This window comes from Lathamus discolor, chromosome 1, assembly GCF_037157495.1.
Source record: "Lathamus discolor isolate bLatDis1 chromosome 1, bLatDis1.hap1, whole genome shotgun sequence".
Lineage (NCBI taxonomy): Eukaryota > Metazoa > Chordata > Aves > Psittaciformes > Psittacidae > Lathamus > Lathamus discolor.
Genome location: NC_088884.1, coordinates 111,680,996 through 111,707,193, shown reverse-complemented (window position 1 = coordinate 111,707,193; position 26,198 = coordinate 111,680,996). Strand labels below are relative to the sequence as shown.

Below are 26,198 nucleotides of genomic sequence, written 5' to 3'. Positions count from 1 at the left end.
CTAGGTTGGAAAAGACCTTTAAGATCATCAAGTCCAAAAAGTCCATCATCCCCTGCCTCATGCTGCCACAACTGCTTGCGTAGCTGGATGATGAACTAAATACTAGCACAGATGGAAAATAGCCCAGGGGAAAAGGGGGAGGGAGGTATTTTCCAGCCAGATCAGTTCCTCCATCTCTTCTCAAATGCGGGTGTTTACACCCTGCAGCAATAGTGGGAACAAACTTATCTGGGGAAGGGGGGCAGTCAGGGCAGTGACTGTTTAAACCGGTTTTACCATGCTCACTGAATGCCAAGCCATTGCTTCGGAAAAAAAACAACCCCAAAACCCTCAGGAAGTCCCCAGTGTAAGGAAATGGTGTGGCTGATTTCCCTCAACTCCCACCTTCATCTGTGTAGTTGTTGCTGCGGCTTTGATGCTTGTCCTAAGGCCATCACTGCGTCTGTCCCTGCCTCCGCCTCTCCCCGCTGTCACCACTGCTCTGTCTTTCAAGGAACTTCTGTGGTCTGACTTGCAAAAGAAAGAGTTTCTTAGGGAATATCAAAGGGGAGGCAAGACATAACACATGAATTGCCTACGTAATATGTGACTTCTCTGTGCGAGCACAAAGTCTTCCCAGTATTCCCCTCTCCGCTTTATTCCTCTGCCAGGCTGTGTTTGGGCCGGACACTTTGTGCAGCACTGGCATGGTGCTGCAGTTTGACCTAGTAAATTGCTAAACAGTTGCATAACCTTTTCCTTTCACTGCTGGGTAGAAATGATGGGCTTTGATCAGGAGCTTGCATCACAGGGAAAATACAAGTTGGAAACAAGTTTGTGCTACTACGTTGCATCCCCGTTTGTTGTTCTTTACTACACGTCCTTCGGGGACAGAGCGTGGCAATGCTGAAGCAACACGCTCCGCCAGTGCATGTCAGAGGGACATTAGCTGTGTCCCCTGGCAGACGCTGTGGCAATGAGCGTGCATGAGGCTGACACCGATTAGGCTGCACCATGGGGCTGCCACCAGGCGTTTCCTAGGGCAGGGAGGGCCACAGCGGGTGTGTACCGCAGCCGTGGCAGTGATTGCTGTTGATGGCTGCTGGGGCTCTTCCCAGGATAAGTCCGGTCCAAGCTTAGATGCCAGCAGCTCCTGCTGTTTTAACATGAGCTTGATTAGCCTGGCGCTACGGAGGATCACTAGACAGTGCATGCGTGCCAGAGGCCCTTGCTAACAGACAGGATAATGAGATCTCTTCCAGGGGCTGATCCAGAGGTATTATGAACAGGTGGTTTGGTGTCCACTTCCTCAGCCATCAGAGTGTGGTAATTTGTTCCAACAGTCTCCGCAGGTTCTTGGCAGGCTTTCATGTTGCTTCTGTATGTGTAGTGTAAAGCAGGACAGAGCCTGGCTTGAGACAAGCTGCAGCTCCACACTGCTTCCTGTCTCCTGGAGGGGCTTTCATCTCCTTCCCAGCCTTTTTCTTCATTGTCCTGGGGTTTCCCTTCAAACCTGTGGATCAGTAGAGTTACAACTCCCCTTGTAACCTAGAGGCTATGCTTCTCGGTGGGGTGGGAGTCTGGCAGGTGCAATTCCATATGTGAGGAGTTGGGGTCCTGACTGGGCTGCCGGTTAGGCACTAGCCTTTAGGAAGGGCAGAGTGTCAAGGGGGTGGCTGGCCTCCCGTTCCCAATTGTCTTGCCCTCTGCTTCTCCACTGCCCCGGCAGTGCAGAGAGAGGTGGTGTCCAAAAGGGAAGGCATCAGGTGAAAGCATGGCATTGCCCTGCCGCACTCGGGCATCTCCCTACCAGCGCACGGCCCAGGCAAAGCCGGGAGGATGCCTCTGCTTCAGAGTGCTGGTACGCACGGCCCCCGCGGCGCCGTGAGAAGCGTACCCTGGAGCAGGGAAAGGGGCCGTGAACGGCTGCGGCTTGGGGCTGGCTCTGAAACCGGCCCCGCCAGGCGTCCTTGCACACAAGGCAGGTGAATGCAAACACCGCCCGGGGCGTCAGCTTCCCGGAGGTGGAGCTGCTCCGCACAGGTGGCAGGGCTGAGCCCGGGGCCCTGCGGAGCCTGGGCAGCCCTGCTCCAAAACCAAGCCCAGAGCAGCCAGCAGCGAGTTCACCAGCATAAAAGTCCAGCTGTAGACCCCCTGCTACCATCACCATCATCACCAAGCAAGGCTGGCCATGACGAGCATGGACTGCCCAGGGAAGGAGGGTGCAGGGAGCAGGAAGAGGAATTTGGTCTTGCTGAGGAATAAGCTGTACATGGGGGAGAGGAGGAGGACAGAGCCTGTGGTGGAGAGCACGGCCGGCACCGGGGACCATGGCACCTTGAGGAGGAGTCAGTCTGACAGGACAGAGTACGGCCAGAAATTACAAGGTACCAGGGAAGCATGCTTGGTGCCTGGTTGTGAGGGATGCTCTGGGCTGGGGTGGTACTTCAGGGATGCTCTGGGCTGGGGTATCTTGATGCTCTCTGGGCTACAGCCTCCAGTTAAAAAAGGGAATGGCAGTCTCTGCCCCCATGCACTCACAGTGACAAATTGTCCCCTCTCACCCTTGCCACCCACTTCCAGGGTGGAAACGTCTCCCCTATTTTTTCTAAATAATGTTGAGTAGACAGGATGTAAAATGTAATGGAAGGGTTTGGGGTCTTACTGCGAAACATGTATGCAACCGGGATCTTTGCCGTTCATCATCAGAACGCATTTGCAACGCTAACAGTAACATGGAAATATGGTGGCTCTATCTTATCTGTCTTTTTTTGGCTGTCATATCAAGTGTGGTGAATGCTAAGTAATTAGAAGCACCAAGGGAACTTTTTCAGTTAAAAATACCGTGATCTATAATGTGTTTATCATTGCTCAGATTCTGCAAGCCTAAACTGAACTAAGTCCAAATACATGTTTTGATGGATATGCTGATTGAAATTACACCACTATGGAGAGGGTTTCTTTCCAAATAACCAAATTGCATCTGGACCCCAAATTGGTAAAGTATGTCAGTACTGGGCTTGTCAGTCAAAATTTAAATGCAATGCCACAAATTGAGGAAAAACACGAAGAGTGTGAATAGCTATTTCTGGGAGTGCTCTGGAACACAAACTGACAAGTTTCTGTGGGTTTCCAGGGTCTGGAATAACAGGGCCCCATCACAAATGGGGGGTTTGACTACTGCTGTAATATAAACATTTATTACTAATAGTGATGTAACTGCCTCATGACAGTCACTCTTGTGGCAATAATCCTTTATGGGGAGATAAAACAGGAAGATACTTTGGGTTGCTCTATTATGGTTTTGACACACTTAATTAGGAAGTAGCATTCCTTCAGAGAGACAATAAAAACAGAAAATAAAATAATAAACCTGAAAATAATGGGATTTCGGGGAGGGCTGAGAGCAACAGAGTGGCCTATTGATTATGCTGTTCCCTCCTGTGATAGCTAATCAATGAGAAGGGAAAAAATTTTAGTTAAGTCAGGCACTTGCTGCAGGGATCTGGCCGGGTGCTTCAGGGTACAAACACAGATTGCTATGGTTGGTCAGGCAAGCTCCTGGCACATGTCCCACCAAAACAGCAGTTCTTGTGAAGGTGGTTGCCCGGGTGAGGTCAAGGTTATCAGAGATGTATCCAGCAAAAAGACAGGTTTTCTGTCCTGTGTCAGCTGTATCCATGCTATTAATGTCTCCTGTTTAAAATCTGGAGCAAAGGAGGTGGGGAAGCCTAGGTAGTCATGGCAGAGCATGAGGTTATGTTTATGGCAGCAGTCCAAGGAGACAGTAAATCCAGCTTTACAGCTCCTGCCACCAGCTGAGGCTGCCGCGGCCACCTATTGCAAAACACGGGTCTGGTATCAGCTTGCTCACGTTTGCTCAACACAAATAGTGATGGGTTAACAAGGTACCTGCAGGCTTTATATTGGATTAGAAGTTGCCTGTCCTCAGAGCGAAAAATAAAGTCAGTAGAAATTCCTGTGAAGTGTATTTACAGTCACAATGGAAAGAAATGTGGTTGTGTGCCAAGGCCTGATCTGGATCAAATTTTGGATCATGGATCCCAGACCTAATGTGCTACCTGCCAGCAGTTTATGATGTACTATGGTACATGTTCTTCATTTTTCTCACAAGCACTTGGATATGAAGCAGCTGAATCCAAGGTGAGGGAAGTGGTTTTGTTGGCACAAAGCCTTTGAGTTCTCCGTTCTTGGTAAGAAAATCCCAGCTGCTCTGCTGGTGACATAAACAGTCCTGCCAGGTTAGGACTCCCTGATTATTACCTGAAATGGTAAATGCTTTGCAAAAAGATACACATGGTAATATTGCTTCCCATATGAATTGAAGGGAAAACTGTGTTTGCCCCTCCATTCTTTAGTCCACTGTTCATATATTTTCTAACACACAGCCTGCAGAGCTGTGGTAGGTATTAGCACAGACACGGATATGTCAGACAAGGAGGTGCAACAAGAGCAAACTCCACCGAGAGGAATCTCCTCTATGTGGGGCAGGTTTCCACAGCAAGAGTCAGAGGCTGCAGGACCCCTATCCCTGGTAATGGCAAGCAACCCAGGCTGAGCATGGGAAAGAAGGTGTCTTTACGCCCCAGTGCCTATGTCAGCATTGCAGCATGTTTGTGCAAAGGTGAAGCATGGTCCAAACATCTCTTGAGGGCCTTCCAGCCCTTTGTGTGCTTTAAAAGTTCCCTAAGTAGAAACCAGGCTACTTCCACACCACCCCCCCACCCCCCTCCCAGCCTACAAACATGAGCACAATAGCATTGTCAAAGGTGCAAACTTCTGTGACTGTTTTTCACTTTAAAATTAAGGATTCATTAAAAACATAAGAAAGCATTTTCATGGTTACTTATTATACTAGACACATCTATTCAACACCTTATCTGGTGTGAATGGTCATGCAACACCTCCTGGCTTTACTCTTCTTAAAAAGGAAATAAGATGCAAAGTAACCATTATATCCTCAGAGAGCTTGGCAAGCATTAGTTCGTCTATTTGAACTCATTCTGTGAGATAACCAATTGCCTGCAGCCCCATTTTAGATAGGGGAAAATAAGGTGATTGCTATCATCTGGCAGGTTTGTGGTACAACCACGCAGTCATCTACAAGTCAGGCTGTAATTGCAGTCCTGGATAAGTCCAGGAATACCTTGATCAAGCCATACATATGTATTTTTCTTTCATAGCTCTCCATCAACTGGACAGAAGCATCACTTTTCTAAAGAGGGAAGAAGGGGGTTAAGGGAGATATATTGATCAGCATCTGTGGTGGGCGCAGGAATAACTTCAAGGGTCATTATAAGAGCTAAGACAGTTTCTGTGATATTTCTATGCAGTGCTGTGCTCTACATTCACTGGGAAATCCTGCAAATACGTCCTTTCAAGAGGAATGAAGAACTCGCTACTATCCTTAACCAATGGCATAAAATGGTATTTAGCAGGTCTGTTTTCTGAAGCTGTTTAGCTGGTAGGAATCGCTCTCTTTTCTACAGTGAAAATCCATCAGTAGCAGCCATAAAAGTAACTGTAGTAATATCTACATATTGCATTAATGTTGGGATCAGTCTTCAAATTAAACTAAAGATGCCATTCTGTGAATACCTATATATTTTATTGAGTTGTTTGATGTCATTATTTGCACATAGATGTTTGCAAGATCAGGGCATATTAAGATACAGTGTTTCATGGGGATAGGTGTTGTCAACCAAAATGGGCAGATCATAGTTCACAGGGACAGTTTGTTGCTATTTTCCAATATAAGAAGGATGTGGACCTTTTGGAGCAAGTCCAGAGGATGCTTTGATGGCTGGAGCACCTCTCCTATGAGGACAAGGGTGAGAGAGGTGGGCTTGTTCAGCCTGGAGAAGATAAAGCTCTTAGAGCATCCTTGAAGGATCTAAGGGGGGCTGACAAGAATGTTGGAGAGGGACTTTTTAGAAGGGCATGAAATGATAGGGCAAGGGGTAATGGCTTTAAACAGAAAGAGGGTAGACTTAGATTAGATATAAGGAAGAAGTTCTTGACTGTGAGGGTGGTGAGGCCCTAGCACAGGTTGACCAGAGAAGCTCAGGCTGCCCCACCCCTGGCAGTGTTCAAGGCCAGGCTGTATGGGGCTTTGAGCAACCCAGTCTAGGGGAAGATGCTCCTGCCCATGGCAGGGGGGTTGGAACTCAATGAGCCTTAAGGTCCTTTCAAACCCAAACCATTCTTATATGCTATAATTCTATGATTTTTTAAATAATCATATACCAAACTTGTGCTTGCTGTGAAAAATGAGCTACAGAAAATGGTGGGTTTCCAGAAGGACTCAGAGATTTCGTTTGCAGTGTTCAGTGAGACCATGCATACTTTGAAAATACTCCATGTTTTACAAATCATATTAACTCCCTTATAACTTTAGCTGTGAATGAGCCAACTGCACTGTTAAATGACTCGCACATGCTTCAGTTTAAAATACATCAGTGACACACCTGTAATAGACAGTGATTCAAATCACACAGCTAGCACCATATGTTGACTCAGAGCTTGTATCTGAACCTCAGATTTCACATTCTGCCTGTATCTAATGTAGTTACAAGAAATAACCAACACCAAAAATGACACAAAATCCTGCAAGCTTATACAAATTCCTGGAATGTTGCTATCCCTTGGTATACTAAAGCCCAGTCAGAAGCAGCTCATCCCCCTTCAGTCCATCGTAAGCAGGCCACCTTCCTTTATCCTTTCCTCCTCCCTGCCCGCAGAGTACACCACTTTTCTTGCATGGACTGCCAATGCACACAGCTCCTTGGCATCTCCCACCAGGAGTATAGATCCTCCACACCTCTTCCCAGTTCCTTATTTGCTTTGTGCTGTACTTACTGATTAACTTTCTATGGGCCACAATGCAGAGAGTATCCTATTTCACTGCAAAATGTATTGATCTTTGGAGCGGTTGATTTGCTGAAGTACAGTGGAGAGCAAAAGTCCAGATGATTTCCTGAAGTGCAGGAGATGGCTTGATGAAAATACCTGTGTGTCCTGTGATGAGAAATCACAACCGAACCAATACTTTTTTCTCCTGTGCAAATTTAAGCTCAGAGGATCTAATTCTGTTAACTTGCATGGCAATAAAGCTGCAGTTACTCCTTGAACTTACTGCACTGGCAGCCAGGCTGGGAAGCAAGCTCATCTTTTCAGAGCAGAATCCATTTTGTGCTGCTGTGTTTGCACAACGCTTAGCACAACCAAGTCCTTAGGCTTAGGGCTCTCAGGAGCTACTGCAGCATAACTAGTAACAGCAACTGAGGTGAAAGAGTGAAGACTAGGACCCAAGGAGCTTTACAGATCCTTCTCTGATCATATTAACAAACCTGTTATTAATCGGGATAGTTTGCGTTGTGCCAGATCCTGAGGTGCATGTGTCCCAGGGGAAGTGGTTCAGATGCAGCCCTTCCTTAGTTCTTTATTAAAATAGGCTCAATGCCACAGGAGTGGTATAGTTATACTGGTATATGACACACTGGAAAGGTTTATTTGTAAGTACTGGCACTAACAATGAGGGCATTCTTCTGTCACCTGATGATAAGCTTTCTTCTTTCCCCGTGCGGTCACATGGGATCTCTCTGTAGTCCTGTCAGCGCACACATAATTAAAGCGGTCTGCTGTCAAGGAATTGAAAACAGAACTTGTGCGTTGAATGTAAATATTTTCTGTACCTTATGGAACAGAGAAATGATCAAAGATCGAATGACCTAATTGCAAAGAAGTCTCTGATGCAGGTTTTATGAGCAACCCTGTGGCCTAGGAAGACTGGTGCAAGGTCAGTCTGGTCCTGCAGTGTTCTCCTCCTGTGCTCAAAGAAGGGGCTTTTAGCATGTGGAACTCACAGCCGCTCTGCAACAAAGCCGCTCCTGAGCAATGCTGCTGTCACGTGCAGCTCTGAGTAAAAGGAAAAAATGTATTTTCCACAACCCTCTCACAATCCTTTTGTATTTCAGTGCCCAACTTGGAATACAGTAGATCTGATTTGCACCATGTTTGCACCATATTGTTGTACTGTAACAACTCTGGTGTAAAACCGTAACAACACTCCTATGAAGTGGTCCCTCACAAGGGGAGTGGGATCTGGGGTAAAACTCCTTTTGCATTAACTTATGTGATAAACTTCTCCCACACACAGCAGGACACTCCATCCTTTCCCACTGCTTGTCCCATTTCCGTGTCTCTTATTTCCAAGGATCCCAGTGTCCCTGTGCCCCGCTGCCTTCCTGAAAGCCACAGTGGAAGCAGGAGTGTAAGGGGCAGAGCCGGGGCCATGGTAAAAGCAGGCATGTGTGGAAGGAGAGGAAAGCTGCCACAGCAGCAGTCTCTGAACTTGGCTGCCTGCGTTTCCCAAATCCAGCTGATAAAAGCCAGTGTATATTCCCATGTGTAATAGCTAGGTTATCTGAGGGTACAGGCTATCTGAGGACTTGCTTTCACAGAGGAGTAATTTTATCCAGGGTGGTATGAGGCTCAGGTTTCACACATGAAAACAGTAATGCTTTGATTTGTTTGTTATACCTTGATAACTTGTGCCTTCACCGCTCTCTTGTGTCAGGAAAAATCCCTGTGTGCACACAGCGCAAGTGTAGAACTTGGTGTTTCTTTGGCATCCTCCAAATGCTGCCTCAGTAGTGAAAAGGCCTGCTACTCACTCCATGCACTGACATCACTGTACTTGTTGCTATATTCTGCACCACTATCTTCACTTCCAGAGGGAAACCATTGGATGGGGAGAGACCTGGGTCCCATCCCCATGGGGTAAACATAATGTTTAACCTGAGCATTTTACCTGGGAGGAAGGATGAATAGAGCAAACCTCTTGGAGCTGCTCACTCTCTAGGTGGCAAAGTCAGGTAAATTTGCACACATCGATCTTGCAGATCTGCTATGGCTGCTCATCTGGCCACTTGCTGTGGATCCTCCAATAGCCTAGAAGAGAGCTGCTGCATTTGCACTGGGCAAGCTCTTTCCCCTCCATGCTCTTATTTGCATTGCTGGATGTCTCCATCTGGGGGATGTTTTTAGACCACACACTTTCAAGAAACTTTTGTTAAGACGTGGCTGCTTTGTCCATGTCATCACATAGTGAACCTCTTGTTGAATGCAACTAGAGCTGTGCACTTCAATACACAGCTAGAAAGCCAAAGTCATCACTTTCCTCTCCAAAGAAAAGTCCTCCAGAGAGGCAACTCCTGCAGGTAACTGACATTACAAAGCAACAATTGCAAACATTACCTTCTAAATGACATTTTTATACCCACTAAAAGCGCCAATTAGTTCTCTGTAAACTGGCCTTAAGAAACAGCTATCTAATAAACCATTCAGCAGACAGTTTTTTCTTTTTCCTAAACCTGGTATCTCTGAGGATGAATGAGTCAAATTCTTACCATAACAGTTAATCGTCAGCAATGTCTTTTCCTGCTAATCCTCTCTCTGAAACTGTTCTGGGGCTGGTACATATTACCAGGTAGAAACAAGTCTGCTTATATTCCAGATATGCACTTGCTGTTTGTACATTCATTAAACTTTTACTTATTCCACAAGGATTTCTGCAGCTACTAATGTTCTCAAACTGGTCAAAAGCAATCAGCTGAACATGAAATCACAGGTTTTGGCTGTAATCATCACTTCAGGTTCTTGCTGTTGCGTTCTATAGAGACAGACGTGCCTGAAATGAAAAAGTGAACATATTGAGTAAAAATGGAAAATTATATTACTTTTAACAAAAGGATACATTTATTAAAAAACATGTTTTCTACAAGGAAACAGCATCTGCCTGGTATTTCTCATAGTTATTTCTTCCTGTTGAGAATAGTTTTTCTTTCCTGGCATTATTATCTATCATGCAATAAGGATAATAGATGAGCCCTGACATAATTCAGGAATCAGATGTGATCAGAGTGATCTAATGACATAAACTGAAAGAACAGCCTCTCGAGGGATTGTGACTTCAAGCCTGAAGTGGGATAGAGTGGCTTTATTTTGCTCATATAATGCCATCCCCTGCCACCAGTATAAAACATTACAAAGTTCTTTCGCACATCATCTTGTGTTTACCTTAAAATTCCATCTGATACTGTAACAGTGCTGCATCTGAGATGAAATGACAGTTCTGAGGTCTTCCAGGATGTCTGGTCCTCTGCACTTTCTCAGGAGTCGCCCTGAGCTCTCACAGTCACACACACACAAACATTTTCACACCCAACCTTGAGAAAAATGCTGATTTTGGCACAGAACTGGAATGGAAATGGATTGTTCACGTGGTTCCTTGTGAATTTATAAGTGTGGTTACATACTGTAAGTTTCTAGAGGAACAAGTACCTGCCATTTTAGCGCGTAAGCAGCAGGCAAGGTGGTCTCATTCCTCAGCCCAAGCAAAAATTGCTCAGAAGAAGCTGTGGAATGATACTGGTACCAGTTTTGCTCCGCTCCTGACTAAAATAAGGACAGAGTCTGGTTTGTCTGGCACATTTCACCTTTGGTGTATGAGCTCTGCAGGAGTGAGCTCCTGTGCATTATGTGCACTCACACCAGTACAGACTTGCTAGGGCAAGATTCAGTTTAAAATTCATTTGATAGCTCAAGCTTTGTAGAGGGGAAATGTTTTCATTTTATTGTCTGTGTACAAACTCGAGGACAAAATGTTCCCAGTGTTATACACAGAGTTCAAGGCTAAAATGGTAAAAAGTACATCTAAATACAAAAAAGGCTGAAAAAACAGCCCCTCTCACCCGATTTGTTTGGGCTTCTTGTCCTCGCTGTTTAAAACTAGCAGTAAAGAGGCAGAGGTGCAGCCCCAAAAGCCGCTATTTAAAACAATAACTGTGGTCACATCAGTCTCGCCAGAAAAGCTGGTGGAGAAGCATTAATAACAAAATTATCCTTTCTGAATATCAGCAGTCAGCATAGCTGTAGAAGGGGTTGGGATGACAACACACTGGATTTATAAGGTTTTACACTTCTTAGCTAAAGACGTCCCAAAGCTGTCTATCTCCTGAAAGCTGCTTGGTTTTCCCACAAGTCCAGCTCCAGGTTATCATTTACAGCCTTGGCCAGTGTTGTCTGGGTGAGCTGCACACTGTTCGACGCTCACTTGAGTGCTCCTGACTTCACCCTTGACAATCAATTCAAACAACTACAGTATATTCAGTATGGGCTATCAGTGAGCAAAGTATCAGATACAGCTTGCTATTGCCCCATTATACAGTGTGCTCCCTGCAAGAAGTTGACATGAAGGCATAGCTGTCTGATCCTTAGCAGAGATTCCCGTCCTTTGCTGCTAAGTGCAATAAAACCTGTGCTGTCAAAGCTCAACCTGGGTAATGCACAGATGAGTACGGTAATGATATGTCCATCTTTGTTGGTGCTCTGCACCATCTTGTGGCTAGCAGAAAAACACCAGAATAACCTCTGAAATCCTTCACTTGATGTTATTTTTGTGTGTGTGTGTGTGTGTGTTTCCTAATGAAAAATACAGATTGTCAGTGTACACAGAAAAAATTCAGTGCCCTTTTAACAGCTGATGTGGATGTCTGCAGTCTGGCTTATGAACCAGCAAAAGAGAAGACCATCATTACAGATAAGTAGGTTATGTGCAGGTCCTGTGTCATACATAAATTACCTGTCTGTAGAAGACTCGCTTGCATTTCCATGTATTTGGAATAAATCAGATATACTAGGTCTTAGGTATGGAAATAATTTGTTATGTTCCAAGCGATGTTTTTATTGATTATGAAAGGTTTTCCATATTCTCCTGTAATTCCTTTGCCTCTTTCAACTAAATCTTTTTAAACAAAATTACAGGTTTCGTTGTCATTGTTATTAACATTGTCTTTGTTTGAAATATTGTCTTCCCGTATCTGCAGCCCTCAGCTTCCCATGAACAGACTCAACATTACATTGTACAGAGCAAAGGTTATTCCAATGAAGCTTATTTACAGTAAACACAGCCTTCTTCTTCCACAGGAACATACTTTCTCCCATCCTCCAAATCATAATAGATGTCTGACCCAGACTGTGTTTTTCAAAGGAGTAGAAGGGCACCAGCTATCTTTGAATTTCAGTATGACAAGAATCAGACTCTCCTGTGCTGGCAATGGAAATGAAAAATTTCTGCTGACATGCATAACATCAAAGCCAAGAGAGCCAGTGATGGGTTATCCCTTTATTGTCAAACCTGTGTTTGGCATGAGGTAGGAGATGGGGCAACAATTGGTGTGATCCAGGACTGCAATTTCTTATGCTTCGTTTCCTGCTCCCGGTGGTGATTGGAGACTTTCCAAAAGGCACGGCTTACATTCCCCCACAGTTGTGCAGGGCAGGCTGGGTGAACATATAGGATTACAATGCTCCTCACAAACCTCCCTCTTTTAAACAGAAAAAATGGCCCCGCAGGTGGGGTCCGCAACTGCTGCTGTTTCGCTGCAGGAGGATGAAGAACAAGTCAGCAGACGCATGATGGCCAAGAGGCTGAAAATCATCACAGAACTCATGCAGACAGAGAAGGACTATATCAGAGACCTGGATCTCTGCATCAAGGAAGTGATTCAGCCCCTGAGAAACAAGCAGGTGAGCTAGGGGCGGTGGATGAGTTGCTGATGTCAAGGTCTGAACTCACCCACATTCTGCTGGCAGATAATGTTAATGCAAGCACAAATGTCAGCGTGAGAGTGACGTGGTACTGGGAGCTGTCCGGTGGTAGCTTTCCAGAAAGGGACATGCCAGGGCTCTAGCTGGGAGTTCATAGAACCTTTTCCTCAGCAGTATTTACATCTGTAGATAAACTGTGCAGCTGAAAGCTGGGAATAGAATCTGTCCAGAGAAAGATTTGTGGGGCCTGCCACATAGCATTCACTGAGGCTGCACAAATGATACCTGCTGCTGATACAGAATAAAAATTATTTTAAACATACCTTAAACCAAGTATTCTGTATGTAAGGTTTCTTACGAGATTGGTGACAAAATACAGATGCAGAGGCCAAAGTGTCTTTAGATGACATTGGCACTGTCTCTTCAGCGAACGCTGTGGCCAGCTGAAGCCTGTGCTGTTTAAGCTCCTGCAAGACCTTTCTTCTTTCTTGAAACTCTGTCAGAGTTTGTTCCAACCCATTTTCAGAAGAGCTGAAATCTGCTGATGTAACTTTAAGGAGTTCTTGACTTTTTTCTGCTTACTTGTTCATCCACTTAGAAGTAGTCACATCTTGACTCCCTCCCCAGCCTGGCCAGCACCAAACCAGAGTATTCCCTGTTGAACTTGCTGTATTCCTTTGCACTTTTCCAGCCAACTGCAAACGTACATTTCAAATCTGTCCTTTGTCACTGTATTAACATGTGGAATTGTCCATACACATCATAGTTCCAAATACTGTGTAGGCATTGTGCTGGAGTGGAGGTCAGAAGTCCTGTGTTAGATGTATACAGGAAAAGTAATTTAGAGATTATAACAGTCTTAATTTAATAACCTCTGCATTTTTGAAAGGCTTTCAAGAATGTTGTATGGTTTTAAGGCTAGTTCTCAGATAAACTACCATATTGAAAGTTTGTAATGTATTTAGAGAAGGATTGCATTTAGAAAATTGACCTAGCAATGAATCTGTTTCATATTTCCGAGTGGATAAAACCTATTTTCGCCCCTATAATACTATAAAGAAATTAACTGCATTAGTAGTGAAAGTATATTTCTGATTCTGTTACAATGGCATGCAATTTGATCCTCCTGGCATCTGGTAAGCTGCTATGTAAGTCAGCAATTCGGTTTCTAATGGAGAGATACATTCAAAGGCTATCAGTATAGATGGAAATCAGTCTTGCCTTTGTTCTCAGTATTAGCACATTACCACTGGCTATCTCCAGTTGTCCCTGAATATTAACTATTGCTCGGCCCTGCAAGATGATAACTGCAGCATGAAAAGTATGTGGCCTGGAAATTTTTTACTTGCTCTAAAATGAGTAGGGACACGGAACCCAGTTTTCTACTGGAGTAAATTGATGCAGTTCACTGAAGTCAATGTTGTGTGCCCAGGCTCTGTAGGAAGCTCTTTAGGTTATACTAATAGTCAGAATTGTAAATGTGTTTGTTTTAGGGGAAGTTATATGATCTTGTTTGTATTTTTCAGTTTGTAGGACAACTAACTTAAAATGGTACCACCATCTGGAAGTCTTTGTACCTGGTAGCTGGCACCAAAGCGCCACAATCTGAGTTTACATAGTGGCTTGTATTAGCAGCTGGGAATCAAACCCATTGTCAACTATTCTGTTTCTCAGTGAGAAAGTAAACAAGTATTTGAAAGCCATCTAAGGATCTTTTCTGTATTCAGATGATAATATTCATTTCCTTCCTAGGTAAACACTTTCAAATTAGGAATAGTTCAAAATAAGGTTAAAAGCACTTGATAACATGCCCTTTGTTAACTGCATCAAGTGTATTATACTAATCTGAAAACTGTATATGTGTCCTTGAAGTCACAGGGAGGATGTTTATATGAGGTTTTGCAGAAGTGGTGATTCCTGGAGTATTAAGCATTGAGGGCATAGCAGGAGTAAGTCTGTAATACACAACGTCCTTCTTTATCCTTCATCAGTAGCTGCTTAATATTTGTATTCCACTAGATTGCTCGCTTTGACGTGGATGGCTTGTTTAGCAACATTGAATTGGTCCATCAAGTATCAGCCAAACTGCTGTCATTGTTGGAAGAAGCCACGACAGATGTGGAACCACCCATGCAAATAATCGGTATGTTTACTGTTCTCTTGAGTTCTACAAAGCTATGTGAAAGAATAAACATAACACTCTCCTGTCCTCTGCCCTCATCAGACTTAACTAGTACCACTTCCAGAGGCTAACATGCTATAAGGTATCCATAGTGACATAGGAAAAATTACATGTGAAACCTGTCCAGTTGTTCTATGATACTCCTATGATCATGATGCTCTTTTTCCATTCATCTGGATGTTGAGGAGGAGAGAATGAGTTACCATGAGTAAAAACCTGCATCATTGAGTTATGCCACCTACTGATAATATAATAGAACCACAGAATCATAGAATGCTTTTCATTGGAAGGGACCTTAAAGCTTAAGTAATTCCAACCCCCCCTGCAATGGGCAGGGACACCTTCCACTAGAGCAGGTTGCTTAAAGCCCCATCTAGTCTGGCCTTGAACACTTCCAGGGATGGGGAAGCCACAGCTACTCTGGGGAACCTGTTCCAGTGCCTCACCACCCTCCCTGTAAGGCATTTTGTCCTAATGTCTAGTCTAAATCTCCCCTCTTTCAGTTTAAAAGCATTCTCCCCTGTTGTATCACTACATGTCCTTGTAAAAAGTCCCTCTCCAGCTTTCTTGTAGGCCCCCTTTAGATTCTGGAAGGCTGCTCTAGGGTTTTCCCAGAGCCTTCTCTTCTGCAACCTGAACAAGCATCCAACTCTCTCAGCCTATCTCCATAGGAGAGGTGCCTCAGCTCTCTGATTATCGTTGTGGCCTCCTCTAAACTTGCTCTTTCATCCAGGAAGGTTCACATCCTTCTTATGCTGGGGCCCCAGAGCTGAACACAGTATCCTTCTCATCTAGTTTGATACTGTCTGGTTAACTCTGCTCATACTTAACACTGACTCTTAAATTGCATACTTGTAATTGTACTAGTCAAGAAAAGCATTAAAAATTATTTTGAATAATAAATATGTCATATGACCCCAAATGTTGTAAACATTGTAAACATGCACCTACTAGCAATACAATTTGTGTAAGATGTGGTTAAATGTGCTTAACAGGGACATGGTCAGTAAAGGCAAGAAAGCTATATGATAGGGTGTTTGTGGGAATCTGTGCAGGAATGTCTGCAGGAATTGTGGGTATTTTCAGCAAATGGATATCTCATGACAGCCATACATTCTGCAGGCCAGGCCATGAATGTTAAGGCTGTGATCTGTTCACTTGACATTCTGGCACAGCTGGAGAGATTCAAGAAGTTACCACTCACGAGCTCCCTCATAACTACTTCTTCAGTGCAGAGGCAGTAGGTGATCCACCTTAAGGGATCAAGTGAGAATTCTTAGCTTGCTTCAGTGCAAAGTCATCCAGTCTAGTTTAAAAAACTTCCAGCCATGATTGAGACGTCAGAGAGGTTCTTTCTTCCCTAAACTGACCGCATACAACAGGCAACATATTATAGAAAGGACCCCTATTCTTGCAAATAATGGGGTAAAAAATTACTGGTTGCCATTTGACTAAGAAACATGGTATTAAAGCATATGAGTCTTGGGAAAAGTTTTAATCCTAGCACGTCTCAATCTGGTTTGCCAAGGCAACAGCTTAACGTAGTTTGATGCCACTGTGTTGTTTGGCGGTATTTCAGTAAAAGTGCATCATGATGAGTCATACCCTTAATAAGCAATGTTCTATTCTAGCAGGAAGTGCCTCTCTCTCAGCCAAGAGAATCATCCTTTTAGCTCCCTGCCACATCCAGAAGTAAAGACAACAATTTCATCCATCTATTGGGCTGTATTTCTCCAGAATCAGACAAAGAACTGTGAAAATGTATGGGATAATGGATCACAGAGTTGTCTAACTTACGGTAGGGAAAAAGATGGCAAGTAAGGTGTGAGACATTCTTTCACAAGCTGAGACAAAAGCAGGAAGAATAATTGCATTGCTGTAAGCAACAAGTTACTAAGTTTCTCATCCTCTAAAAGTACATCAAGGTGATAATTTTGTTCTCAGGATTTTCATAATCAGTGTAAAAGTTGTTAAAGCCAGTCTATAGAAAAAGCAGGCTGAGAATGTTTGACACACCCATCATATTCTATCATGTTTATGTCATTTAAACATCTTACATTGAAATATCTTAACTTTGGAAGACAATCCAGTCATGGTAAGGTTGAAGAGAACTGCTAATTCACTGGTTTGAAATTAAGACAATGGGATTGCTCATATTCCCATCATATTTTAGTCTGTGTTCTCCATACCTTATGCTATGTCCACATTGATGAGTAGTAATCTCCAATAGGAGCAGACTTGTAAAGTGAAACAGTTGCTGCTGAGGACCTGATATCTGTACTACCTGTTTCAAGAGGCTGTACTTTAGATTGCCTGTAGCCTGTTTCTGTAGCTCGAGAGATGCCCTTTATAATTGGACTGCATAAGATGTGCCCTTGGAGTGCATTTTATGGTAATCACAATCCTCAAAGGGATCTAGTTTGTGTGTCTCTGACTGCTCTGCCACATGGCCAAGTATGGGAGATCAGGGGTCCTGAGAGACTGGCTTCAAAAGCCCTCTCCTAATCTGAGCTAAAATGCTAATGTAGACGGACCTTTTGAGGTGTTTGGTCTTCTGATGCTAAACACCACTGAGTTAAAAGCCCTTTCTGGTTCTCTCCTGTATTTTTTCTCCTCTCTGGTCTGGATACTGTATATGGAGGAGTATGAAGACTTAGTAACCTTACCCTGACTTTAGCTAGTAGACCCCTTCTTCCTCCACCTCCCAGTGCTGTCCTCATAGCAACCACTGAAAGCCACAGGGAGAAACTATTTCTGTCACTCAAACCTTCCTCCTAGGATTTTCTCTTTGAGACCAATGATCACCACACTTAAGATGAGGCATCAGGCAGATCTGCATCTGTCATAGTCTGCAAAAAACTGTACTTTTAAAGCTGTGCCCAAATACAATGTGGTTTTAGTCCATAAAGCAAGTTTCCACAGTGATATGTCCAAAGCTCATCTGATTTGGTCCATATGGCTCAGAACCAGGAAGAGCTTTAGGCTTAAGGAATCTGTCTGCTCTTAAAAATCCCTATCCGTGAAATCAGCACATTATTTTTCTCATCATTGAGCATCAATGAAAATATCTGTCATTGTGGCACAATACATCACTGAAAGATCTTGCTCATTCCTTTCATTGTGGAGAACAGAATGAATTTCTAGCCTCTAGTATATGCTGAAATGAGCTCTAAGTCTACTGTTTGCATTTTTGCTACTGAAAACATAACCTCACTTCATGGCTAGGCATAGTACGGGCTGTGCTAAGCACTTGGAGCTCTGCATAAAGTTAGTGAAAAATGTTGAGAGCTCAGCATCTCTGAGAATCAGGCACCAAGGGAGCAGGATCAAGAGAAAGCTTGTTAAGGTTTCCCCTTTTGCTATACCATTGCCTGTATAGAGAGTTCATGGGAAAGTCAGGATGCAATGTACGCTGATAGCCGTGGGCATTAACATTAAGCGCAAGACAGAGAAGGCAGACAGCTAAAGAGCAATTAACTATAGGATGCTGGTGCTTTTCTGACTGTGGCCTTACAGTAACTAAAATGAACTCATGTGGTCTTAGCTCCAACATTGTTCCCTTATTCGCACCTTGAAACCAACATGTATTAGACAGCCCAGTTAACCTTTGCTGGTAGGGGAAAAACCCAGAGCTGTGTTACTGTGGTAACTGAATCATTTTTCACTTTAAGAAGGAGCAGTTCAATGCAATGTATTATGAAACAGCCCACTCTGGTCAGGATGAAACATGCAGGATGCCTGACAGCTTGGTGCTTGCTCTGTGAATGAATAGAGAGCTCCCAATTAATGTGATGTTTGGCTTTTAACTTTAATAATCATTGCTGTAACTCAACATGAATGTTTATAAAACATCGGACAGGTTGCCACATAGATGTAATTTTCAGTAAATGCCCAAGACAGGAGCTTTCACCATTTCTGTTGTTTCTTATATGCGTTTGTGAGGATGCTGATTAAGGGCACTGCTACATAAGGATGTAAGAACTGAATAAATATCTCAGCAGAAGAGATGAAGCATAATATCTCTTACGTACACAGGAACTGACACAGGGGTTTTAGGCTGAGAGAATGAGGCACCAGAATTAAATGGGAAATGGGTGCAGGACTACTTTAGTGCCTCTAAAATTCCCAACTGTTCTTTGGGGGAAATGGTGTTGTAGAGGACTGGAAATGGAAATGTTTTCCCCCTTCAGTTGTATATAAACTTAGATACTATATAAAAATGGCTGTAATCCATGGTTGTTTTATTCAATTAGGGGAGGGGTGGAGGTTGTTCCTCTGCCATGTGAAGAAAAAAATCTCTATTCTGGGCCATAACAATTGCCATTTCAGGATTTTGCAAAATAGATAAAAGTGGAGCGGCTAATGGGACATAGAGTCATTATTCCTGTTATAACCCATTTAAGTTCATATTCAGTTGAAAAAAAAGTCAAAAGGAAAATTAACAGGCTTACATTCCTCTCCCCTGCCAGTCCACGACACAAAAATGATCTCTCCTTAGCAGTCAAGCTCTCCTGTGTGGTTTCCACTAGAAGGGGCATTAAGCTGGGGCAGTGAATAAGGGGGCTGTGTACAAAGGGTGCTAGGTATAGAGATTTCATGTCTTTTCCTGAGGGAATTTTTCTGCATTAACACTGATATAATGGTGCCTGGCTATGACAAAGATGAGCAGCTGAGAAATACATGTAATAAATAATGCACATAAACACACAAGATCGTTTCTAAGGGAAGTAAAGTGGAAGCCAGCCTTTTTAGCTCACGGCTAATGTGGTGGAATAATAAAACTCCCTCTAAGATGCTGTTGTCTGGCTTGACATGCTTTGTTTTTCTCCTTAACAGGGGAAGTGTTCTTGCAGATTAAAGGCCCACTAGAAGACACATATAAAATCTACTGCTATCGCCATGATGATGCACACACCATGCTGGAATCCTATGAAAAGGATGAAGAACTGAAGCAGTATTTGAGAGACTGTGTACAGTCCTTAAAGTAAGATCTTTTCAAATGATGATTTCCGTCCATAGTCAGTTGCCTGGCAGGGAACATTTTAAATGGATGTAGATGAAAGGTCCCCTGTAAATCCGGAGTTTTATGAGGCTTGCTGGGAGCTCTGGCTTACACTGCTTTCATGAAAAGATGACAAGCCAGGGGCCATGATTAGATTTCTTTTTCTCTAAGATGGCCAAAAATAGCTCAAGAAAGGCTGCTCTTCCCTTAGCTTCACTGCCCCATACTGGCAAAAGAAATGCTGCATCATATCATGGGCTATTTGTAACACCTTGCCCAGCTGCCAGGAAACTTGCTGCCTCTGTCTTCAGCAATTCTAGTCCTTGAATTTAAGTACCCTGTAATGGAGCTATTCATGTGCACTGGTGTATCTGGGCCCCTGTGGCAAGGCCCCAGGGATCTGGAGCAGCTGTGTGGTGCTGGACCCCTCATGATGGGGGTATTTGAGGGTGATCAGTGTTTGACCTAGCTGCCAGATCTCGCCAGTGGAAAGTGCTTTGTGCCACCATCTTTAGTGCCAGCCCCTTGGGGAAACATGTCAAGAACTGGGGATATTGCAGAATAACAGATCCATCCTCCTCCTGCAGCCAGCCACAGGAACCAGCTCATCCTCTCCATGGAGAGTGCTTCTCTTCCCACCCATAAATCCCCTTGCCCCCTCACTTTCCCAAAAGAATCACAGAGAGCTGTCAGGAGGGAATGTGCCATGGTCTTTCAGATCAGAAGTCTAATTCCAGCCCCAGGAAAGTGTGCTTATAGGAGAGATGTAACACTACCACAAATAATGGAGTGTTCATCAGCAATAGGTATTTCAATCACACCCCAGTTAGTGATCGGTCTGCAGAGATGTGTAAGGACCTCAGAGATGGGAAGTACAGCAAAGTGAAATCTGGAAAGAGTGATAAAGTATTAACAACATTAAAAAAGAAATGTACAATTTGAAGACAGGTTATATTGAAAATAAGGCTTATTCTGTGCAATATGTCCAGTTATTAATTACATAATAAAGTGTATGTGCAGAGTACTTAGGTTTTAGCTACCCTGGAAGTTGAAGGAAATAGATTTTCATACAAACTCAGGCTTTCACCCTAATGGATGGTCAGATATCTCCCCTAAAGGGGTGTTTTACTTGCTGATGCCTACAGTATTCTTTTCTGGCTAATCAAGAGAAACCGCTACTGTCATTCATTCGTCCCTGCTGCTGAGGCAAGGGGACATGGAAGGAAATAAAGATAAAAGATAGCATCCCCCTACATCCTAGGGTGGATGGTGCTACCTGAACTCCAGAGCCAGCAAGAAGAGCTCCTGTTCCAATATCACAGCTGGGATTTGTGAAGAGAAAGGATATTTTGTGCTGAGCCATTATAGCCTTTGCTAGCAGGAAGTGCAAAGCCTTCTTTTCACAATGAAGCCTTGTTTTGTTTTGTTCTTTCGTGATTAACCTTTAAACAGGAACTAATGAAAAAAGCACTGGTGTGTGCATACTACATTGTGTTTTTTAACTAGTGCCTAGAGATTGCATATGAAGGCCTGAAAGTGCATACTCAAATGCAGAGCTGTGGTCATCTAAACCTTTACTACAGATTGGAGAATTCTTGCCCTGGGAAGAAAACTACGCAACATTTTTACCAAATAAGTTGTAGGCTGTTTTCCATTGTGAGACATCATATATGCAGGGGCTGGTGACAACTGTTCTTGAACAATGTTTACTTAAACATTTCTTTTGTTCCTTGGAAAGAATATAGTTCCATTAAAAAAAAAAAAATAATTCAAATGGGCTAACGTCAGCAGGGGCTTCTGTTTCTCAGATGAGTAATATCTGCCATGTGAAAAACAGCTTCTATATCGGGAGCAATTTGAGAGTGGCTCTCTGCACATCTGTACAGACAAATCAGATTCAATTAGCCATGCTGCGATGCCTATTCTTCCTGTTGACTGAAGAGGAGAAATTCCATCCCAAACTGTAGGTGTCTGCCTTGGAGTCATGTGCAAATCCCAATTCTGTGGAGTCCTGTGTTTCAGCAGCGATTATGCAAACTGGGGATGTTGTTTGCTAGCTTAGCCAAAGAAATGCAGCTGGTAAAAATGAAAGGATGCTGGCAACTACCTGCTCTGCTTTCAGCCTGAAGTAGCTTGGTCAACTGTTACAGGGGCAGAGGGATGTCATAAACATGCAAAGTGCTGACAGTACAGAATCAGTGAAAGCACCAGCTTCCAGATGCTCAGTTAGGCACTGGTGGGCAAGGAGGTAAGAGTGCAGGCAGTCAGAAGGCAGTGACTGACGATGTGATACCAAGAAAGCCTAAGGCACAGATGGAGTGACATTTTGGTTCCCCCACATTTCAGCATATTCATACAATAAGCAAAATATTCTATATGCGTGCTTGCATGTTTCCAAACTTCAGTTGGAAACATTGCTTCTTCCAGTATATGTATCAGTACCATCCTACTCTGGAGAGGTTTCAGCCTACAAAATACTTAACAGATTAATTGATTCTATATCCTAAAAAGTCTGAAATGTATTCTTTGACATTTAAAAATACATTTCTATTTAAAGAGAGTAGATGGGAATGTATGTAAAGTGTAAGAATTACTGTTTAATTTTACTTTTTATATTAAGGACTTAATGTTACTTACCATTGCTGGCACAGTGACCCAAACTTCCTAACAGTGTTGGGAGAAGGCTGGGTCTTATAGCCAAAGCCAGGTTTCTGACAATCCTTTCTTATTTGGGGCTGTCCTTTCAAAAAGATATAGGGCCAGATTCACCAGTACCCTCTGGCTGTTTTGTGCAGGTCTGCTGACACACAGCAGCCATAAACCTGAGTTAATGGGGCCAGTTACAGCTGCTCTGTGTCACTGAAGTGTATCTGAGAATCTGGCCCCTGATCAGTACAAATCCTTTTGGGAGGAATCTAATATATGTTTTGTTTTCTTCTTTTTTGCAGAAAAATATATGAGGAAGAGTAAGTACCATGCCTTTTTTATGTGTAAAATAGTCTTTAAAATATCATTAATTTATCTTCAATATGCTTAAAACTGTGCATGTGGAAATTTTAAGAAGACAAGCCTTTTCTATCAGTATAAACCATAGATTTTTCCAGGATAGATGTGATAAAGAATCTCAGTTTTAATTTCCCTAAGCCTGTCTAGTTTTCTAATTACTACTACGCTAACTTGCAGTATCTTTGAAAACTTGCTGTTTATGAAGCTACTTAATTTGGTTGCCCTTTCTTATCACCTTGCTGTCTTATCCATGTGCTCAGAGAGCTCTGAGGTCCTCAAGAGTGCTTGTCAAAAACATACTATTTGTCTTTGAAATCCAAACACTCTGAAATAATTTTGCATAGGCCTCTGTGGACCTGCTGCAATACACATTAGGTTCACAGGCAAAGCTATTTCTAAGGTGACGACCTCTTCAGTAGCCCTATATGAGATGTCCACCATAAGGTCTTTCCATTGACAGTGGCTGGAAGAGCATCAGAAAAGGAGCAAGCTTATTGCAGCCCTTGGCCAGAATACTCACCCGGCCACCGATAACTTGTGGTTAAGGGACTTTGGTGCCAAATGCAATATCTTTGGAAAGCTGTAGAGTTTATCACAGCTGCAGTTTCTGGATATCCAGCAGGTTGGGATCATTGAAATGCAGCATCTCCTGAAATTACCTGCAGGGAGAGGTCAGAGGAGGGGTTAGCCAAACTGAAGAAGATGATTGCAATTCCAGATAGAAATGTTACAAGAGAAAAGAGGAGCAAGTGTGCTCTGTATTGGTAGAGGAGGAACACCTGTCAAGTCAGTGAATTTGTTAGTCAATCACACATAATAAATAACATCAGTGTAAAATACACTTTGAAGGATTTGCATTTTGAAATTCTATATCAGGGGTTTTCAAAGTTTAGTCTATGAGAGAAAATAGCTTTTCTTCCTTTTGTTTTCAGAAGGGACACTCTTGTATACTCCTGTGTCCCAAGGAGTGTGGCTCTAAGAGGAATACAATAGCCAGAATCACAGTAAGACCATGTGAGACAGCAACGCATATAGAACTAGCTGCTCTGCTTTGCATAATGAATGCCTAGTGTTCTCCTTCAAAAAGTTTCCAGCGGTGTGTAGGATACAACTCACTTTCTGAGTTTAAACTGGCCTTTATAAAGCAGTGCAGAATGCAGTAAGACAGGTTTAAATGTGGTACCCACCTTTGGCTTGGCTGCCTCTCATGATGTGGTGGTGTTTGCCTTCCCCGCTGACCGGCAGGGCACTGAGAAACACCATCTGCAACTCAGCCTAGAAGTTGCAGAGCCTCAGCAGCCCCTGGGCAGGACTGAGCCCAAAAATCTGGTTAATGTTGAACTGTAAAATACAGCGTTAACTCACCCCAAATGGTCTGTGATGTTGCTGCTCCCACATTGCTTTTCACTCAAGCATGATGAAGAAAACAATTACACAAATATCAGACAGTGTTGCCCTTTGCTAGCAGCAAGGTAGGTTAAATTCTGCTTGGCTTAACAACTGTACAGCTGCAGTGAATTCCCTGGGTTTGCATGGGAGTCTTACAGCACAGTGAATTATTTGCCCTACATGTCTTGTACTGAAACAAACTCACGCACAGTAAACCATGAAGCTTGAGACTTTAAAGTTGTGCGGCAGCCTATGATGCCTGCACACTGTTTCAAAACTGCCGAGCTCAATGTATCTCCAGCCTCAGCCTTGCTGCACCATACTGGCTATCGTGTTTGCATTGGACCTAGTTGCTGTGTAATAACAGCAAATGAAACTAAATCCTGAATAACCTGTCTTTGCAGAGCTCACCGCCATGTGTGTTTTAAACAGGCGGGAGTCTTTCTGCATTTGTGATTTCGTTTTGTTGGGAGGAGGGAGGAAGGGTATATGCTAGGAAGCTCACTGCAGCTAAGCCAGCTGCATGTACTGCAGAGCCACAGTAATAATTTACAACGAGATTAGTACAGCTACATATGACCTAGAATACTTGCTAAATTCACAGTAACATGGAGGGACGGCTGAAGGAGCATCACAAATGAATTATCAACTTAATTTTCTGCACAATAGAAGTCACAAGCCGTTACTCACCTGTTCAGTTGCGTGGCAAGGCCGTGTCCTGCCTGCGGCTGGGTGCGTCCTAAAGAGGGGCATTGCAAATGAGGCCTGTCCAGGGACAGTGGCTATCATGAGCTAATCTTGCTAGGGAGAATTAGATGAGCTGAACTTTCTGGCATTGAGTGCCCTAGGGAGTCATTATCTTATAACAAACCTACTATCTCTCCAACCATATTGCAAGACTGTGTCATGCAGATACGCGAACAGAGGGCTGTTTATCACTTGGGCAGCTGTCCAAAGTGCAACTATAAAAAGAGAAGACACTTGAAGATTTTTCCATTCATGAGGCAGCTTTTATAGATTTGCATTCATGGGCCTTTTCAGAGAAAACAATAACAATTTAAAATATTTTTTTTCATTATTGCTGCCAGAAGCTGAAAGAAGGGAAAATAGCTCTCTATTTAATGTAGGATACAGGGGAAATGAGGGGGATTGAAATGATGAGAAGGTTTGAGGACATCAAGAAGCCTTAAAAGGCATCTACTGTTAATTTTTTTTCATGCAGAACTTTTTTACAGATAATGCCTGTGCGAGAGAGATGGTTTAAATATGCAGATGTCTCTTCTCAAAGGCATTCAAATTGTTATTTAATTCGTCAGCAGTAAGGATTGGCTGTTGTACTTTTTATACATATAAAAGTGGAAATGGAAGCTTTTTTTTTCTGCTCTCTCTTACTCTTTCTACTGCACAAAACAATAGATGTCAGCTCACAAAACCAAGTGGCTGTTCCCTGGCTTTTGTACTCTCCTACTACATTTGTTATTCCATCTTTCCACATGCAGAAATCCTTCTTTCCTAGCATTAACTCTTGCATAATTAACACCAAACAACCTTTTCCCTTCCTAAGCAGCCCTTTTGGGCTTGAAAATGGAAAGCTTGCACTGCTTTACTGCCCTTCACACTGTTACCAACAGCTGACGCTTGACGCCAAAAAGGTCTGTGAGTCACAGGTAGTCCATGCCAGCACTGGTGCTAGAGCATTGCCTGGTTATGAGGAGAGACAATGAACATGTCAAGCAGGGATTGAGCCTGGAGCTGCAGAGCTGTGCCTGTGCTGGAAGCTGTAACTTTCCTACCCTCATCTTTCTGTCACCTATGGCAGCTGCCTGCTTTGCCTTTGTGTAAGCGGCTTCCAGCAGGTTGGATCAAGCCTGGGTGAACATCCTGTATGTTCAGTGTTTCCTGAGGCTAGATCTGGTACCTTTTGTAAGCCCAGGCATTATTACACATAACCTACCAGCAGCCAAACCACAGGTAAAAGATGGTAAAGCTTAAGAGTCACTGCAGTGA

At 43.4% G+C, this 26,198-nt stretch overlaps 1 protein-coding gene and 1 long non-coding RNA gene across 3 annotated transcripts in view; one reads left to right on the top strand and one right to left on the bottom strand.

Annotated features, from left to right (window-relative positions):
- Positions 1-390: 390 nt before the first annotated feature.
- Positions 391-24,951, bottom strand: LOC136020123 (uncharacterized). Of its 2 annotated transcripts, XR_010615199.1 has the most exons (4): positions 24,882-24,951; positions 23,323-23,461; positions 9,411-9,691; positions 391-510 (listed from the first exon to the last, which is right to left on the bottom strand). It is a non-coding gene; the product is annotated as an uncharacterized LOC136020123 (long non-coding RNA). The 2 variants fall into 2 exon arrangements; XR_010615198.1 differs by lacking the exons at positions 391-510; positions 9,411-9,691 and adding an exon at positions 13,338-13,424.
- ARHGEF38 (Rho guanine nucleotide exchange factor 38) overlaps positions 2,075-26,198 on the top strand; it is a 41,514-nt gene continuing 17,390 nt past the window's right edge. Inside the window, exons 1-5 of the mRNA XM_065690840.1 lie at positions 2,075-2,366; positions 12,401-12,591; positions 14,632-14,755; positions 19,631-19,778; positions 22,745-22,762. Of these exons, the coding sequence (XP_065546912.1) occupies positions 2,171-2,366; positions 12,401-12,591; positions 14,632-14,755; positions 19,631-19,778; positions 22,745-22,762 (677 nt within the window). The 5' untranslated portion in view covers positions 2,075-2,170. The remainder of the gene's footprint in view (positions 2,367-12,400; positions 12,592-14,631; positions 14,756-19,630; positions 19,779-22,744; positions 22,763-26,198) is intronic.